We start from the raw sequence: 20,588 nt of genomic DNA, 5'->3' as shown, positions 1-20,588 counted from the left end.
TATTGCAGGTAATTTCCAATTTCATAATTGTAGTTGGAAAATATGTTTATATGATTATAGTCTTCTGAAATTTATTGAAACCAGTATTTGTGCTTCAACATATGGTATATCCTTGAGAATTTTCCATATGCACTTGAGAAAAATGTATATTCTGTCATTTTGGGATATAAAGCTCTGTAAATAACAATTATGTTTATAACAAATACAGTGATACCTCGGTTCTCGAACGCCTCGGTTTTCGACCAAATGGAGATTCGAGAAACTTTTGTCTCGAAATCCGAACAAATATTTGGAACTCGAACTTCCGAGATGAGCCGAGTTGAGCCGAATGGCGTTCATTCGGCCCAGCGCGCCTTGCTTGCGTCATCAGTGTGAGTGCAGAGAGAGAGTCACGCTTTGTGGAGTCACGCTTTCTTATTGGTTTCATTGCTTCGGTTCTCGAACAATTCGGTTCTCGACCGTCCTCCTGACGAATTATGTTCGAGAACCGAGGTATCACTGTATGGTCTAATGTGTCATTTTAGGCTGATATTTCCTTATTTACTTTCTGTTTGGTTGATTTCATTACTGTCAGTGGGATATTTATGTCTGCTACTATACTTGTACTTTTGTCAGTTTTTCCCTTTAGCTCTGTTAGCAGTTGTTTTATATATTTTGATGTTCCCAGGTTGGGTACATATATGTTGATAAATGTTATGTCTTTTTGATGAATTGTCCCCTTTATCATTATTAAATGTCCATCTTTGTCACTTGTTAACCTTTTTTATCTTGAAATCTGTTTTGTCTGATGCAAGTGTGGCTACAGCCACTTCTCTGTGGATGCCATTTGCTTGGAGTATCATCTTCCACCCCTTCACTCTGAGTCTGTTTGTCTTGTAGCTTAGATGGGTCTCCAGCAGGCAACATGTAGTTGGGTCTTGTTTTTTTTTTATTTTATTTTTTTAATCCTCACCTGAGGACATTTTTTTCATTTCTTGTTCAGATAGATTGGGGGGGGGGGGGGAGAGAAAGAGAAAGAGAGAGAGAAAAACATCGACGTGAAAGGGACACATCGAGTGGCTGCCACCCGCACGACCCAACCAGGGCTGGGGACAAACTGCAACCTAGGTACGTGCCCTTAGCGGGAACCGAACCCAGATCTCTCTGGACCGCAGGCTGATGCTCTCATCGTTTTTTTTGTTGTTGTTGTTTTTTTAATTCATTCCTCTACTCTGCCTTTTAATTGGTGAGTTAAATCCATTTACATTCAGGCCAATTATTGATATAGGAGGACTTATTACAGCCATTTTATCTTTTGTTTTCTGGTTGTTCTATATCTCCATTGTTTCTCCTCTTGTGTTTCTTTGTGTTATTTTAGTTTGGTGGTGCTCTGTGACATTTTCCCTGTGATTTTTTTATTTTAGATTAATGATGTGTCTTAGTTCTTCATTTTTGTTTTGTGGTTACCATAAAGTTTATGCAAAAAAAAAAGTTTCATACACACAGTAGTCCTTTTTCTTCTATTGCATCTTATCTTCATTTGCCTGTGCAAGTTCAGTCCTTGTCCCCTACCCCTTTTATGTTTTTGTCACAAATTATCCCTTTTTATGCTGTGCATTCATTTCCAAATTGCAGAAGCTATTGTCTAGTAAAAAATTGTTTTTACTCCTTTTAACCTTTATGTTATAATTAAATATTTAATATCCTATTCTGAAATAGGGTTGCAATTTCCTGCTTCTGTCTGTTATCTTACAGTTGTGTCTTTTTGTCATCTTGTTTCAGCATCTCTTGTAATGCAGATCTTGTGGTAAATTCCCTCAGCTTTTGTTTGTCTGGAAAAGCCTTTATTTCTCCTTCACATTTAAAGGATATCTTTGCTGGATATATTATTGGCTGGTATTTCTCTCTTTCAATATTTTGAATATATGATTCTACTCTCTCTTAGCTTGTAAGATTTCTGCTGAAAAATTCAATGATAATCCAATAGAGCTTTCTTTATAGGCAGAGACTTTTTTCCCCTAGCTACCTTGAAATTCATTTTTTGTCATTAATTTTTTAGTTTTAATGTAATGTGTCTTCATTAAAATCTTTCATATTGAAATAATTGGTGTTCTGTTAGCCGCTTGGATTTGAGAGTACAGCTCTTTCCCTAGGTTTGGGGACTTCTTGATATTTGTTTGAATAGGCTCTCTGTTCCCTGTTCCCTCTCTTCTCCTTCTGGTCAGTTCTTACAGACTTTTTTTAAAAACTTTGAACTCTCTCTTCTTCCACTTGAGTCATTTCTAGATTTCTATCTTCAAATTCACGAATTCTTTCTCCATCTGATCTGCTCTATTTCCTAAGCTTTCGAATTCATGCTTCATCTTTTATAGTTTGTGTCTTTGTTAAAGTACTCTTTTTGTTTGTTGATTTTATTCCTGAACGCATTGAATTGCCTTTCTGAGTTTTCTTGTACCTCACTGAGTTTTTTCAGAACTACAATCTAGAATACTCTGTCATTTAAATTGCAGTCTTCCATGTGTTTGAGTTTGTTTCTAGAGATTTTTCATTTTCTTTTTGAGCTACCTTGTTTCTCGTGGTAGCTGATGGATCATTTGGCTGTTGAAAATTTCCCATATTTCAAAAAAAGAAAAGAAAAAAATGTTCCATATTCCTGAGGAGGTAAGTGTCCCTCTGTGACTGGGTCACCTTGGACTCAAGACATCACACCCATGGTGAGATGTGGCTGTCAGTGCGTCTCTGGGCCTGTGAGTTCCCAGCACTGCTTTTTTGTAACCAGCAGCTGCCAGCCTCAGCATGCTCTCCGAGGTGTCCCTGCCGCCTCTGCCAGGTTCCATGTGATGGGCTGTGGGGGACAAGTTCAGGTGTCTGAAAGTTCTTCTTTCCCACTAGGTTTAGCTGCATTGTGTACTCAGGCTGGAATGCTACCTCTGCCCCTCCCCCACAGTCCTGTTTTTTGTTATACCAGACAAGGATTTCCAGTACAGTGTTGAAAAGAAGTGGTGAGAGTAGACCTTCTTACTTTAACGTGCTCTTAAGGGGGAAGCATTCAGTCTTTCACCATTAAGTATGATGTTAGCTGTCCTCTATCAAGCTAAAGAAGTTTCCTTCTATTCCAAGTTGCTGAGCATTTTAAAAATGCTTATCCATTGAAATAATATGGTTTTATCCTGTAATATAATAGATAACTATATTAGTCTTCTGTTGCTGCCCATATTAGTCTTCTGTTGCTGCCCTAACAAATCACCACAAAATTAGTGGCTTAGAACAAAATTTTTGTAGGTCAGGAGTTCAGTATGGTCTTACAGGCTAAAAGAAAGCATTAGCAGGTTCTGTTCCTTTCTGGAGGCTCATTTAGGTTGTTGGTAGAATTCAGTTCCTTGTTATTGTATAACTGAGGCCCGTTTGTTTTTTGCTGGCTATAAGCTGAGGGCTGTTCCGAACCCTGGTAGACAAAATGATGGCTTCCCAAGTATGTGCATGTCCTAATCCTCACAGCCTGTGAATGTTATCTTATATGGCAAAAGGGGCTTTGCAGATGTGATTATGTTAAGGATCTGTAGGTGGGGAGAGTGTCCTGTATTATCCAGGTGGGCCCATGTAATCAATCACAAGGATCCTTATAAGTTAAAGAGGGAGGAAGGAGAATCAGAGTAACAGGAGATGTGACAACAGAGCAAAGATTGGAGTGATGCAGGACTGTGAGCCAGGAAATTCAGGCAGCCTCTAGGAGCTGATAAAAGCAAGGAAACAGATTCTCCCCGAGAGCCTTCAGGAATGCCACCCTGCTGACACCTTGGTTTTAGACCAGTGAAACTGATTGCATAGTTCTGATCTGCAGAACAATAAAATAATAAATTGTGTTGTTTTAAGTTACTAAGTTTAGGGTAATCTGATATAGAAGCAGTTGCATTCCTTGGCTTGTGGCCATCTTTCTCCATCTTTCAAACCCAGAAACAGTGGGTTGTATCTCCTGGCATCACATTGCATCTCTTTGACCCACTTTCCTACCTTCCTCTTCTGGTTTTAAGAATCATGAGATTAGACGGACTGCCCTGGATAATAATCTAGGATAATTTCCTATCCTAAAATCAGCTGATTAGCAACCTTATTTCCTTTGTAACCCTAATTCCCTTTTTTCATGCAACATATTCACAGGTTCAGGGTTAGGATATAGACATAATTGTGGGGCCATTATTCTGCCTGCCAAAGTTGCATTCAATGACTTTTTTTTAGGTGTTAAAATATATATGTTTAACAATTTTGGGATGTGAAATTCAGTGGCATTAAGTACATTCACAGTGTTACGCAACCATCACTACCATCTCCAGAATTTATTTCGTCTTGTAAAACTGAAATTCTATATCTATTAAGTAATAGCTGTCATTTTCCCCTTCCCCCATCTTCTGATAACCACCGGTCTACTTTCTGTCTCTCTAAATTTGACTATTATAAGTACCTCATATTGGTGGAATCTTGCAATATTTGTCCTTGTTTGTTTGGCTTATTTTACTTAGCATAAAGCCTTCAAGATTCATCCACACTGGAGCATGTGTCAGAATTTCTTTCCTTTTAAAGGCCAAATAATATACTACATTTAGTGTATCCAGTCATCTGACCATGGACATTTGGATTGTTTCCACATTTTGGCTATTGTGAATAACACTGTTGTGAACATGGATGTACAAGTATCTGCTCAAGTCCATGCTTTCAGTGTTTTTGCAATATACCCAGAAGTGGAATTACTAGGTCATACATTAATTCTATATTTGATTTTTTGAGGAGTCACCGTGTCGTTTTCCACAGTGGCTGCACCATTTTACAGGACCACTGGTAAAGCATGATGGGTCCCAATTTTCATACATTCTCACCAATTCTTATTTTGATTTTTTATTTTTGTAATAGCCATCTCAATGGGTATGAGGTGGTTTCTCATTATGGTTTTGATTTGCTTTAGGATGGTGAGCCTATTATGTGCTTATTGGCCGTTTTTTATATGCTTACTGGCTATTTTGTATATCTTCTTTGGAGAAATATCTTCTGAAGTCCTTTGCCCATTTTTCAATCTGGTTTTCTTTGTTGTTGAGTTCTAGTTCTTTGTATGTTCTGGATATCAATCCCTGATAAGATGCATGATTTGCAAATATAACTCTCTTTCCAGGGATTGCCTTTTTACTCTGTTATAAAACAAAATATTTTAATTTTGAAGTTGTTTATTTTTTATTTTGCCTGTATTTGTGGTGTCATATTCAATAAATCATTAATAAATCCATGGTTATGAAGCATTCTTCTTATGTTTTCTTCTCAAAGTTTTATTGTTTTAGTTCTTAAAGTTAGGTCTCTGATCCATTTTGAGTTAATTTTTGTATATGGTTTAAGGTAAGGGTCATTCCTTTGTATGTGGATATCCAGTTGTCCACATTTGTTGAAGAGTATTCTTTCCCCTGTTGAATTGTCTTGTCACCCTTGTTGAAAACATTAAACTGTATATGTGAGGGTTTATTTCTGGACTCTCTATTCGGTTGGTCTACAAGTCTGTGTTTATACCAGAACCACACCGTTTTGATTACTGTTAATTTGTAGTAACTTTGGAAATCAAAAAATGTTGAGTCTTCAATTTTGTTTTCCTTTTTCAGTATTGTTTTGGCTATTTGGGATCTTTTGTGAGTCCATATGAATTTTAGGATGGATTTTTCTGTTTCTGCAAAAATGTGACTGGGATTTTGATAGGCATTGCATTGACTCTGTAATTGCTTTGGATAGCATGGGAATTTTAACGGTTAAGTCTTCCAGTCCTTGAACATGAGATGTCTTTACTGTTATTTGTGCCTTTAATTTATTTAAGTTTATTTACCTATTTTTAAATGGAATTTCCTTAATTCCCTCTATAGTTTTTATAGTTAGTGTATAGAACCACAAGTGATTTTTGTATGTTGATTTTGTATCCTGCAACTTTGCTGAATTTGTTTGTTAGAATAGTTTTTTTGTGTGAAACCATTAGGGTTTATATTATCCTCTTTATGTAGGCTGGGTTGTTTTTTCCCCCCACCTTTATTGGTTTTAAAGAGAAAGGGAGGGAGAGGGAGAGAGAGATAGAAACATCAATGAGAGAGAACATTGATTAGCCACCTTTTGCGTGCCCCCCACTGGGGATTTGGCCTACAACCTGGGCATGTGCCCTGGCTGGGAATCAAACAGGTGACCTCTTGGTGCATGGGTTGATGCTCAACCACTGAGCCACACCAGCCGGGCTATATGCTGGATATGATATAATATTTGAAGTATTTTTGTATCTGTGTTCATAAGGGACATTGGCTGTAGTTCTCTTGTAGTGTCTGTCTGATATGACACAAAGGTAATTCTGGCCTTATAAAATTGATGTGTTCCCAGTCGTCCATATTTTGAGTTTGTATAGTATTGCTATTATTTTTTCCTTAAATGTTTGACAGGACTTATCAATGAAGTCATCATGATGTGGAGTTTTCTTTGTAGGAGAGTTTTTAACCATGGACTGTTATGAATTCATATCTAGCTTTTAACAGGTTAGTCCATCAAATTAGATTTGTGTATGTTCTCCCTTCTTGGAGGTTTGTATTTTTTATCAACTTAAAATATTCTTGCTGGCATCATTTAATGTATTTTGTCTCAATTGTTTTAAGCTTGGCTGTTTTTCTTTATACCTGCATGGTATGTTTCTGTTTCTAAGTATACATCTTGAATTTTCACATAATGAACGATCTTTCACCAAGGGTAATCAATATCCTGATTATTAACATTCATAAAAAAATGTTCTTCTGATTAACCAAGAAACTTTATCCAAATTGAATCAAAGTATATCAATTTGGGATCTTTTATTAAGATCATGTTTGTGTGATTTGTCCCTGTTGTTGCACAAAGCAGTAACCTGTTAATTCTCATGTTTGAATATACCACAGTTTATTTATTCATTCTACTGCTGATGGTCATTGTTGCCTTGAACCTTTATTTATGATTTTTGGTGAACATATGTGTATATTTCTATTGGGTATATTCCTAGGAGCAGGTATACATAGTTATTCAGAGTGGTTGAATCTGTTTACACTTTTACCAGCAATATAAGAATTCTAGTTGCTCCCAAGTCTTATTTTTATTGAAGCAAGTATAGATTTATATGCAGTTCTGAGACCTAACAGAGAGAGGTATCTTGTACACTTTGCCCAGTACACACCAACATGGATGCACTCTACAAATCTCTAGATTTTCCCAGTTTTACGTGTGTGTATTAAGTTCTACACAATTTTGTCCCTTTTGGGGGTGTTGAGCATCATCATCCATCAGTCAAGATGGAACAGTTCCAAACCTATAAGGACCCCTGCTATTGCCTTTTTATATCTACATCCATTACCTGCCTGCTCTCTTCCCACCTCTACCAATAGTCTATCCTCCATTACTAAAATTCTTTCATTTCAAAGTGCTATAGGAATGGAATCATACAATAAGTAACTGTTTGGGACAAACTTGTTTTGCTTAGCATAATCCTGGAAGAGTCTTTTTAGCCTTCCTGTGTTCCCTGTGGGAAACATAAGTTGAATTAAAAAAATATTCAGTCCTCATTTTTAATAGAATTGAACTGATTTCTTTATATTGTAAGTGATATGTTTAAGATAATCCCTTCCAGCATATGTTTCTAATTTATTTTGCTTTCTTCTAGTTCCCTTTTCCTCCTCCTTTCCTGAATTTTTCTCAATTGATCATGTGTACTCTTGGTATTTTCCCTCTGGTGTTTTGGAAGGCGTGTACTTTATTGAATTAACTGCCTCAGAAAAATTTCCAAGACCTGTTTCTGCTTATATTTCAACATTCTTACACAGTATTTGTATTCATGCATCCTTTTAAATTATGAAAACAGCATGTGAATAATATAGAAATATTTTGGAAATGGGGAGATGCTTCTGTACTCTGATTTATCCTTCCAGATATTTGTCTATCCATTTATAATTTGTTCTGTAACATACAGGATATGACACACACTTTTGAAAATGTATTTACTTAATGTATTGGATAATATTCCTCGTTAGTATATATCCAGAACTACTTCATTCTCAACTACAGGACAATATTTCATGGTATGAATGTGCTATAAATTAACCCTTACTCCGTTGTGGATAGACATCGTACTCCAAGTAATTCCGTAGAAAAACTCTTCACAGGTACACTTATTTAAATATTGCTGTTGGATAAATTCTTAATACTGATAGGCACTGCCATCTTTTAATCATGCTCACCTTTCATTATTTAAAAAATTGGCTTGCCCATTTAGACTTCCAGATAAATGTTAGTCATTTTGTCATGCTATAAAATAAAACCTCAACATTTTTATTAATTTGGGGGTGGAGTGAGGAATAGAAATGACAATTAGGCATTCCATCTGTTTTTGTCTTTTATATCTTTTTTGAAAAATCTGTGTTTATACTTAGGGTTTAATCCCTATCTGACCACTTTTTTCTCTGAAGTTTATCTCAATTATGTATCAACACATTTGGGCTTGTTAGTGCTTATACAATGTCAGTTTAATTCTGATTTTTCTTTGATACATACTTTTCTGTTTAGGGTGCCCAGTGCTTTCTCTATGGAATTCTTCACCTTTTTATTAATTCTGGAAAACTTTCAGCCACACTTATTCTATACCCCTCATCTCTTCTGATTGTCATAATGTATTTAACATTCTCACTGACTGCAGTTGTTATTTCTGGAAATCTGACTTAGCACGTAGATAAAGGGCACAACTCTGGAGCCAGACTGCTTGGGTTTACACCCATCTCTGACATTCCCTATTTGTGTGACCTTGGAAAGTTATTCAGGTCATGCATCAGCTCCTTCACAGAGTTGTAGTGCAGATTAAATGAGTAAATGTAAGTAACGGTGCTCTGGACAGTCTAAGCTAGAGACATAGGGGCTCTGAGTATTAAATATTTCTTTTTCATAGTATACTATTTTTAGAAATACTCTCAGGTTGTTATCTACTTTCTGATGTGTGTGGCATCCTAATCCTGGTCTTTGTTGTCTGCTTGTCTTCAGTGAAGCATTACACCTGTGAAGTTCTGTTGTGGGAAGAGGATGTGTAGCTCCAAAGAGGCGTAGGGCTTGCTTTGTCCCTTCCCGGCACCCGAAGTGGGCAGCAGTGGGCTGACAAGCTTTTTGTCTAGAAGCTTCAAATCCATGTAAAAAGATGCTTCTTCTAGTCACCATTTCTAAGTATAAAGTAGCAAGAAATTTTGGTTTTACTTAATCTGCCAGAACCCATTCATCTAAGAACAGTCGTCCCTCATTTATCACGGTTAGTCCACTCCAGACTCCAGCGGTTGCACCTGGCGTTGAAGATCCCTGGGGTGCTCGAAGACACTGGCCTACAGTTCATACGTACAGTAATTTTAATTGTAATGTAGGGGTGTATAATTGACTCAGACAACTGAGCGCTGTATCATTTTCACTGTTTCGATCAACCTTTTAATGAATATATTTGAAAAAACTGCGTTAGAGTGAAGCCGCAAAAGAAGCGGCAAGGGACGACTGTATATGAAGCTGATTTTTAAAATAAAATTTTGTGAATAGAACTTACTAAATATTGTACTAGAATTACCTGGTATGGGTCTTGGTTTATAGGAAGAGTCAGATGGAGCTATTTGGATGAAAATAAGCAAACCTCAAAATTGCCAGTTTTCCCCCTGGTGACATGTGATTTTAAAAAGAAACCAAGAGTATCAAATGTTTTTACTTATGTTTCATTGCTTTCTTTTTCATTTATATTTGAAAGGCTCTGTGTGTATATGGGGGTGGAAAGTGGTCTTTGCTTTGTTACCTGATATTCCCTCTTGCTGCTTTGGGATGAACTTTAGTGGAACTGTTTCAAACCTTACAATATAACTAGCAACATTGATCCACGCAGAACTCCTGCTTTCTCTGTTTATCATATGTTTTAAGGATCATATTTGCCACAAGTAGAAAACTGTTGATTACTTCAGGGACTCCCAAGGAAAGCAGCTACTGAACGTTAGGGTAAACCAGGGCCAGTGCAACTGCCGTCCCTGCAGTGTGCCACCTGCACCTGCACCGAGTGAATGAGCTGAGTTCATCCCTGCTACCTGACGACTTGCAGGCAGGCAAGGGAAAGTTATGCACTTAAGGGAATTCAGTTAAAGGTAAAATATACTATATGATGATAATATGTTCTCACAACATAGATATACCTATTAAAAATGGAAAGAATATAAAAAATTGAATAAGCAGATGCCTTTTTAAAATGTAGTTGCTGAGGGAGTGAAAAAGACTACTAGCTAATTTAACTTACTTGTAGTAAGAAACCAATGTACACTAATAATATTCTTGATATATCTTTTTAAAAGATATTAGTGTAAAGGTAGGCAGCCGATCAAAAATACAAACCTCCCTAAGCATTGAAACCCGCTTTTACTATAGTGAAAGAATGATAGCGTTATTACCGAACATACTGGTAATTTTAATAAATAATTTGTCTTAACTCTCATTCCTAAAGAGACAAGAGTTGAGATTAGTAACTAACAAAGCTCAACACAAACTAAAACAAGGATTCAGAAAGGATAGGCAAAAATGAGAAAACTGTAATGAAAACTAAAGGAGGGGTTACATACTTGTCTGTGAAAGTAGAATTAAGACATCCCCAAAATTTAAGAAGACACAAGGATACTGTATAATACTGAAGCCCACAATTCTCGGGAGGAGAAAGACAGCACAGTGACAGACTTGATCACACCTCAAAGTCATATCTCAAACTCGGAATGCTCAAAATAGAAACACATAAGGACATTCATAACCACATTTAAGTATCACCATCAGAAATAACACAAACAGTATTATGTCATCACAGTGTTCCCTTTTCACCTGGAAGGTTAAAAACATGCTGTTATCAGATTTATCTAGCCTAGTGGCAAATGAATTAGCTGTCACTGAACTCACCATATTTCACAGAAATAGACCGGTGTGATTGTATTCTATAAAACTGAGGTTCATTATTCTCAGCTTTTTATAAAATTAAATCCAGTAAGTCCTCAATGTTGCTGATAGATTCTGTGACTTTAAGCAAAATGACATAGCAAAACCAATTTTACCATAGGCTAATTGGTATTAACAAGAATTAAGTTACTCTGCCATCTCATCTACATTATAACTAAAGGATGTTAAACAAAATGATATTATTCAAGAATCTGCTGTATATTTTCTTAATTAAACCGGTCTTACAACTCAGCAGTAAGATAAATAACCCAATTAAAAATAGGCAAAACATCTGAATAGACCTTTCTCAACAGAAGGTATACAAATGGCCAATAAGCACTAGAAAAGGTGCTCAGTTTCATTAGGGAAAGGAAAATCGAAACCACAGTGAGATACCACTTTATATCCACTAGGATGACTAGAAATCAAAACACCACGTGTCAAGGATGTGCAGAAACGGTGCTGTTGCAGACAGTCTGGCAGTTGCTATAAAAGGTTGTACATGAATGTTCTTAGTAGCCTGATTGATAATAGCCCCAAAGTGGAAATAACCCATCACTGGGTGAATAGATATGTTCAATGGAATATTAATAAAAAAGGAACAAAATGCCCTGGCCGGTTTGGCTCAGAGGTTAGAGTGTCAGCCTGCAGACCAAAGAGTCCCAGGTTTGATTCCGGCCAAGGGCACGTACCTCAGTTGCAGTTAGTTCCCGACCCCACTTGGGGTCGTGCAGGTGGCAACCAATCGATGTGTGTCTCTCTCTCCCTCCTACTCTTTCTGAAGATAAATGTAAAAATATCCTCGGGTGAGGATTAAAAAAAAAAAAAGGAACAAATACTTACAGATGTTACATGGCAAACCTCAGAAGCCATCATTATGCTAAATGAAAGAAGCCAGACACCAAAGACCATGTATTGCATGTATTGTGTGATCTGTTTCTAGGAAATGTCTAGTGGCCAAGGGAGGGAAGAGTAAGCACCAATGGCTGCAGGGTTTCTTTATAGAGTGATGGAAAGGCTCTGAAATTAGATAGCATAATTCACAGAGTTGGGCAACAATCACCACTAAGAACCACTGAATTGTGTACTTAGAATGGTGGATTTTATGGTATGTGAATTCTAGCTTAAAACCAAAAAGTAGTAAGAGAGTGTCTACAGAAACCATCTCTAGGACTCAGGGAAGAAGTTGAGGTTATCTGAGCCTCAGAAGGGGGCGCTACAAATTTGGGCAGTACTAACAATGAAGCAAGCAAATAAATCTGGAGGGTGTAACCAACTCCGCCTGCCAGATGCAGGGCCGTGAGCAGGCAGTGCTGAGGCTCTCACCCTGGTTGGTCTTCCTTCAGAGAACCCATTCCAGGAGCTAACAGGAGACAGCTGCCAAAACAGAACGGTGGTTTGCAGTGTCCCGGCCCCAGCATGCCCCTCGGCATCATGTGTGGGTTTGTAGCTGAGAGACAATAGCTTAATAGGGCTCATCAGCATTTAGCAAGTTAAATCAAAGAGGAATAAACACAAAATAGTTAAAAGGTATAACAGAGGACTTAATTTACAATAACAAAAGCAAAACCTGAGACATAAGTACCAGATATAAGAAAATTATAAAACATCCCAGTGTAAAGTATACTTGGAACAAATGGAAAGCATAACATGGTGATATGATAGATAGGAAGACTATTAGGTTTCTTCTTGGAGATTCAGAAGGTGATTATTAGGTTCCATGGAAAGAACACACAACAAAGAGAACTGTCACTAGTGATACCAGATGTGAGAACATGTTACAAAGCCTCTATAAATAACAGTGGCAACTGGATGTAACATGAATTGACAGACTAATGGAAAATAATTTTTAAAAATCCTGAAATTGATCCAAGCGGATTTGGAAATGTAGTGAATGATTTTTTAAAAAGGCATTTTTTTTTCATCCTCACCTAAGGACATTTTTCCTTTTTTTTTTTTTTTTTGTTCAGATAGAGTGGGAAGGAGAGAGAGAGAGAGAGAAACATCGATATGAAAGGGACACATCGAGTGACCGCCACCCGCACGACCCAACCAGGGCTGGGGACAAACCGCAACCGAGGTACGTGCCCTTAGCGGGAACCAAACCTGGGTCTCTCTGGACCACAGACCGACACTCTAACTGCTGAGCCAAACCAGCCAGGGCTAAAAAGGCATTTTAAATCAATGGGAAAAATAACAAGTGGTATTCTGACCACTAAACAACCATATGGAAAAGGATAAAACTGGCTTCATCTTCACTGTATATCAAAATTAATTCCAAATGGATCAGAGATATAAACATAAAAATGAAACTGTACAATGTCTAGAAGAAAATGTAAGTTCCTTTCTAACCTGGACTCAAAATCCAAAAGAAATAAGTGAAAAACAGCTGAAGCGTTACTGTTCCATAGATATAAAAAAAAAAAAAAAATTTAAGAATTAATACTAATCCCTCTCAAACTCTTGCATAAAACAGAAGAGGAAGAAACTTACCCAAACTCATTTTACTTCGCCAGCATGACCCAGATAACAAAACTAGACAAGGACACCACAAGAAAAGAAAATTACAGGCCAATATTCCTGATAAACATAGATGAAAAAAAATCTCAAAATATTATCAAACCAAATTCAATGCATTAAAAGGATCATACACCATGATCAAGCAGGTTTATTCCAGGGATGAAAGGATGGTTCAACACTCATAAATCAATGTGATACACCATATTAACAAAGGGTGAAAATGATGTAATTATCTCAATAGACATAGGAATAGGCACTTGACAAAATTTAACATCCATTTATGATTAAAACTTTCAACATAATAAAGACCATGTGTGGCAAGTCCACGGCCCACATCATAATCAGTGAGATCTCAAACAGAGCTATAGTAATCAAAACAGTATGGCATTGGCATAAGGACACCTAAACTAACAGACTGAATAGAGATCCCACAAATAAAACCACACATAATAAAATCAATTATTTTTCAACAAAGGAACCAGGAATATACAATAGGAAAAGGACAGTGTCTTCGGTAAATGGTGGGAAAACTGGTCCACTATCATACACCGTACAAAAATAAACTCAAATGGATTAGCAACTTCAATGTAAGACCTGAAACCATAAAACTCCTAGAAAAAAATATAGGTGGTAAGTTCCTGACATCAGCCTAGGTGATGACTTCTTAAAGGCAACAAAATTTGCAAAAATTAACAAGTGGGACAGCATTAAACTAAAAAGCTGGTGCACTGCAGAGGAAGCCAACAATAAAATGAAAAGACAAACTACCAAATGAGAGAAAATATTTTCAAATAATATATATCTGATAAGGGCTAATCCAAAATCTATAAAGAACTCATACCATGCAATGTAACAAAAACCCAAACAATTTAATTAAAAAATGGGCAAAGGACCTGAATAGATTTCCCCCCCACCCCCCCACCCCCAGAGAAGACATACAGATGACCAATAGGTGAATACAAAGGTGCTCAACATCACTAATCAGGGAAATGTAAATCAAGTACCTCACACCTGTCAGAAATGGCTATTAACAAAGGAAAAGAAATAAGTATTAGTGAGGTTGTGGAGAAAAGATAACCTTTGCACACTGTTAGTGGGAATGTAAATTGGTGCAACCACTATGGAAAATAATATGGAGATTACTAAAAAATTAAAAATAGAATTACCATATGATTCAGCAATTCTCCTTCTGAGTATTTATGTGAATGAAGCAAAATCACTAGAAAAGATATCTGCACCCCAGCATTCATTGTAACATTATTTATAATAGCCAAGGCATGCAAACAACCTGACTGTCCATCACTGGATGAATGGCTAAAAAAATGCATATATACACAATGGAATATTATTCCACCACAGAAAAGGAGGAAATCCTGACATTTGTTATCATAGATGGACCTTGAGGGCATTTTGCTAAGTAAAGTAAGTCAAAGAAAGACAAATACCATATAATTTCACTTGTATGTGGAATCTAAAAATACCAAACTCATAAAACAGATTGGTGATTGCTAGAAGTGGGAGTGGGAGTTGGTCAAAAGGTTACCAACTTCCAGTTATAAAATCCGTATGTCCTGGGGATGTACTATACAACATGGTGACTATAGTTAATAATACTGTATTGTATGTTAGAAAGTTGCCAAGAGAGTAGGTCTTAACAGTTTCTCATTGCAAGAAAAAAGGAAAAAATTGTAACTATGTGTGGTGATGGATGTTTACTAGGCCTGTTGTGATCATTTTGCAATATATATTTGAATCATTATGTTGTACACCTGAAACGAATATAATGTTATAGTTAATTATATCTCAATTTAAAAACATTATTCTTCCTAAATTAAAAGGGCAACCTAATAGAAAAAAGAGACAAATATAGAAGTCAGTTCATAGAACAAGAAAAAGTAAATGATTCTTTTTTTAAAACATATCTTTACTGTTGAATGTATTACAGATGTCTCCCTTTCCCCAACCTTGACCCGTGCCTGCCTTCCCCACACTATTGTCTGTGTCCACGGGTTATGCAAGTTCTTTGGCTTATCTCCTGCCTCCCTCCCCCTTTCCCTTTGAGGTTCATCAGTCTAACAACCAATTTGTACTTTTTAATTCCTTCACCTTTTTCAACCATTCCCCCAAAACCCCCTCTCATCTGGCAACCAACAAAAAGTTCTCTGTATCTATGAATCTGATGAGTCTGTTTCTGCTCTATTTGCTCATTTTGTTTGTAGAGTCAATTGTTATGTATTTATTGCCATTTTGTTCATATTTTTTTCTTCTTCTTAAAGAAGACCCGTCAACATTTCATAAAATACTGATTTGGTGGTAATGAACTCCTTCAACTTTTTCTTGTCTGGGATATTCTTTATATGTCCATCGATTCTAAATGATAGCTTTGCAGGATAGAGTAATCTTGGTTGTATGTCTTTGCTTTTTATCACCTTAACTATTTCTTGCCACTCCTTTCTGGCCTGCAAAGTTTCTTTTGAGAAATTATCTGACAGTCTTTTGGGAGCTCCCTTGTAGGTAACGAACTGCTTTTCTCTTGCTGCTTTTAAGATTCTTTGTCTTGCCCTGGCTGGTTTGGCTCAGTGGTTAGAGTGTCAGCCTGCGGTCCAGAGAGACCCGGGTTCGGTTCCCACTAAGGGCACGTACCTTGGTTGCAGTTTGTCCCTAGCCCTGGTTGGATCATGCAGGTGGCAACCATTCGATGTGTCCCTTTCATGTCGATGTTTCTCCCTCTCTCTCCCTCCCACTCTAAACAAAAAATGAAAAAATGTCATCAGGTGAGGATAAGAAAAAAAAAGATTGTCTTGAACCTTTTGTATTTTGATGATGATGTGTCTTGGTGTGGATCTCTTGGGGTTCATCTTGTTTGGGAGACTCTGTGCTTCCTGGACTTGTATGTCTGTTTCCTTCAGCAACTTAGGAAAGTTTTTTGTCATTTTATCAAATAGGTTTTCAATTGCTTACCCTCTGTCGTCTCCTTCTGGTATCCCCATGATGCGAATGTTGAAGTTGTCCCTGGGGCTTCTTACACTCTCCTCATTTATTGGATTCTTTTTTCTTTTTGCTATTCTGAATGGGTGTGTTTTGCTTCCTTATATTCCAAATTGATGGTTTGCTTCTTGGCTTCACCTACTCTATTGATTCCCTGTAAATTATTTTTTATTTTAGTTAGTGCATCATTCCTTTCTGACTGGTCCTTTTTTATGCTCTTGAGGTCCTCCCTAAATTCCTTTAGCATCCTTATAACCAGTGTGTTGAACTCTACATCTGTTAGGTTGTTTATCTCCATTTCATTTAGCTCTTTTCCTGGAGTCTTGTTCTTTCATTTGAAACATGTTTCTTTGTCTCTTCATTTTGGCTGCCTCCTTGTGTTTGTTTCTATATATTAGATAGAGTTGCTGTGTCTCCTAGGCTTCCTATGGTGGCCTGTTATAATAGGGGTCCTGTAGGATCCAGTGGCACAGCCTCTGGTCACCCCAGCTGGGCCTTCGAGGTGCACCCCTCATGTGGACTGTACACTCTTTTGTTGTAATTGAGTCTTGGTTGCTGTTGGCATGTCAGTGGGAGGGATTTACTCAGCCTGATCAGTTGTAAAGACTGGCTGTGCCCACTGACCACCAACCCTGACTACCTTGGTGGATCAGTTGTGCAAGGGCCCACTACACAGAGCAAGACTTATTTCAGCAGGGCTCTGGTACCCACTGAGTTCACTCCTTAACTATGTCACTCATGGAGGTGGTTCAGTGGTCGCACTTCGATGTGGTCTGAAGCTGTCCACTGGGTGTGCTGGCTCCGGAGCAAGGTCAGCCACTGCCTGTGTTCTACCTGGGGCCACCAGGCATAAGCTACAGAATGATCTGCAGATGGCTGCTGCTTGTGCTGGGCTTGGAGGTGCCCAGGCAAAGCCAAGCTGTGAATCAAGGCTGGCTGCTTCTAGTGCAAGGCCTGGGGCCACTTAGCAAAACATATTGGGGCTCACTGAAGCCAGATGTTTGAGAGAATTTAGGAAAATCTGAAGCAGGAGCCAAGGCAGGCCAATCCTATGGTAAAGCCACTGGGCAAAAGTTGGGCGGGGCAGGGCTTCAGGAAATCACCAGGGTGGAGCTAACAATTTGAGCCAGGTTGCTGGAGTCCCAGATATGGCACCTGTCTGTCCAGGAGAAAGCTGCCTCTCCACTTCTTACCCTGATGCCAAATAACTAATTCTTCCCCATATGTCTCTGGTGCCTTTTGAGCTGCCTGCCCCCTGCTGGAGCCCAGAGGAGTAAGTTCAGTAAGTACATGCACCAGCTCTTGAAGAGGAATTGCATGGGGCTCCAGCAGCCTCCCTCAAACTCAGTTCCTGCTGGTTTTACAGCATGAAGTGATGGGCACTTCTCCTCCTGGCACTGGAACCCTGAGCTGGGAGCCTGGTGTGGGATGGGGACTCTTCACTCCTCAGGGAGGACCTTCCCAGCTGAGGTAGCTCTCCTGATTTTGATCCACCACACCTGGGTGTGGGACCAGCCCATCCACCCCTCTGTCTCTCCTACCAGTCTCGACGTGGCTTTTTAAAATTTCATAGTTGTAGGACTTCTATTCAGCTCAGTTTCAGGCGGTTCTGAATGATGGTTGTTCTGTAGTTTACTTGTAATTTTTTTTTTTTTTTTAATCCTCAACCGAGGACATTTTTCCATTTTTTGTTCAGATAGAGCGGGAGGGAGAGAAAGGAAGAGAGAGAGAAACATCGATGTGAAGGGACACATCGAGTGGCTGCCACCCGCACGGCCAACCAGGGCCGGGGACAAACTGCAACCGAGGTACAGTACGTGCCCTCAGCGGGAACCGAACCCGGGTCTCTCTGTACTGCAGGCCGACGCTCCAACCGCTGAGCCAGACCGGCCAGGGCAGTTTACTTGTAATTTTGATGTGGTTGTGGGAGGAGGTGAGTACTGTGTTTACCTACACCACCATCTTGACCAGAAGTCAGCAAATGGTTCTTAAACATATGAAAAATGTTCTATTTCCCACATAATAAAACTACCTGATATACTATACCGTTGCTCATGAGAGACTGGTAAAAATGAAGTTTTACAACTTTTCTCTTGGTGAGGCTCTGGGAAAAAGGAATTCTCATTAACATTGTTAGTAGGACAAAAAAAAAGGGGGGGTAGAATTCCTACAGAAATATTGGTATATGTAGCAAAAGTATACACATTTACCCTTTAATGCAGCAGTTCTACTTGTGGAATTTCCCCCCAAAAGATAAGACTGTTCAATGCAGCACTATTTGTAGAAGGCAAAGATTTGAAACAACCCAGATGTCCATCAATACATCCATATAGTGGTGTACTGTGGGGAAGAAATGACAAGCAAGGAAATAGTCAAGTAAAAACCAAGCTGGTACAAAATAGTATACAGCATGTTAGCTTTCATTTAACAATGTGTTGTGCATGTATACATACAATTGCTTATATTTTCAAAAAGAAAAAAGGATAAACTAAACAAAAACTAATATACATGGTTACCTATCAGGGAAGGGAGGGAATGTGTGGACAGAGAGAAAATAGACTCCTCTGAATGTACCTTGTTTTACAGTTTTTACTTAGACACCACTTAAATATACAGAGTTAAAATAATGAAAACCTAACCAATGTCTAAAATTTGGGAGGATAAAAAGGGAAACAAGTAGACCAAATTGTCAAGTTTTACTGATTTGCAATTATACATCTCCAGTGGATTCCTTCTGTTACTAATATATAGGCATTATCAGTTTGAAACAGTTGTAGATTAAAGCAAATACGTTAATGTGTAATGTAATAAGGAACTAATATCTTCAGTTTAAGAGAAAGAGCTACCAGACTAAAAAGGTGTAAAGCAAACACTCCAATCTTTATACATGCAAAGAATTTTGCAGGCAGTGGCCTTAAAATTTTAAGCCAGTGAATCTTAATTTTTTTTCTGTTTGCATCACAAATATACCTTTCCTGTCAAGTCCTCAGTGAGGTGAGTTCTAGAATCTCTTGGCATCTGTTCTAATGTATCTTCAATACCACTATGCACTGGGCTCTTCTTCCTTTCCACTCCATGTAATTTCCCAACAGGGTTCTTTCTTCAGTTGCAGTGGTCAAAGAGAAGCAGTAAAATACTGACACTGTTCAAGGTGATTTGTGCAATCTTAATGCATCCTAAATGGTAGAATTTAGGGTACTGTGGCAGTAGTGCTATAAGACAACAATACCACTTGAATCACAATAAAGACCCTGGCAATGAAGTTTTTATACCCAAATCATTTTAGTAATCCTAACTTCCTTTTTCTATACTGCAAATAATTTGTGTATGTGGGTTTTTTTTTTTCCAGATGGCTATTCATATGAAAAGGAAGCAATGGAAAACTGGATAAGCAAAAAGAAACGTACAAGTCCCATGACAAATCTTCTTCTTCCTTCAGCGGTACTTACACCGAACAGGACTCTGAAAATGGCCATCAATCGATGGCTTGAGACACATCAAAAATAAAATTATATTATATTGTATTATTTACATTTTATCAGTGATCTCATTTGAATTATTTAAAGGTAAATACTAATTGGACATTATTAGACTCAAAACAGAAGGAAAATGGTAAATTTGTAACCTATAAAAACTAATATCTATATTCATTCTATAATGTATATGGACTAAATAGCACGTCTATCCTCTTTTCTATTACTAAAAGAGCATTTTTTGTACTAGTGAAAAAAAAACCTCTAGAGAAATAAAATTTTATTTGGTTTTAAATTGCAGTGCTCAATTTTATTCTTATTAGATAGGTCATATCCCATTACAAAGATTGGAATAATCTAGAATATAACAGATATTTAAATCCTAGTTAATAGCCACTCATTTGATAACTCTTTGGGGTCCTTAGAATTTGTAGCAAAATAATTATAGTTTATGACTAAATTGAGAAAATAACTTTCACATATTTAATGAGCAATTCTGTTGGATTCTAAATTATCAAGGTGATATTTTTATCCATTGTCCAAAACCATTGTACAACTTACATGGAATAAATTATATCAAGTTAACTTTGCTGAAATATATAAAGTGGCAAATTAGCCTTT

The 20,588-nt window shown here is 37.6% G+C and overlaps 1 protein-coding gene across 3 annotated transcripts in view; it reads left to right on the top strand.

Moving 5' to 3' along the window:
• Positions 1 to 20,016, top strand: part of WDSUB1 (WD repeat, sterile alpha motif and U-box domain containing 1) — a 61,192-nt gene extending 41,176 nt beyond the window's left edge. The window contains exon 10 of one of the 3 annotated variants that reach the window (XM_036254043.1): positions 19,844 to 20,016. In XM_036254043.1, the coding sequence (XP_036109936.1) occupies positions 19,844 to 20,001 (158 nt within the window). In that variant the 3' untranslated portion in view covers positions 20,002 to 20,016. Of the gene's footprint in view, positions 1 to 6,428; positions 6,522 to 8,070; positions 8,106 to 19,843 lie in introns of those variants that run through there. The other 2 variants (XM_036254046.1, XM_036254044.1) reach the window with 2 other exon arrangements.
• The last annotated feature ends 572 nt before the right edge of the window (positions 20,017 to 20,588 follow it).

The sequence above is a fragment of the Molossus molossus genome, unplaced genomic scaffold (genome assembly GCF_014108415.1).
Source record: "Molossus molossus isolate mMolMol1 unplaced genomic scaffold, mMolMol1.p scaffold_m16_p_11, whole genome shotgun sequence".
Taxonomy (NCBI): Eukaryota; Metazoa; Chordata; class Mammalia; order Chiroptera; family Molossidae; genus Molossus; species Molossus molossus.
Note: the sequence above shows the minus strand (reverse complement) of the source record. Positions and strands in the feature narration are given on the sequence as shown.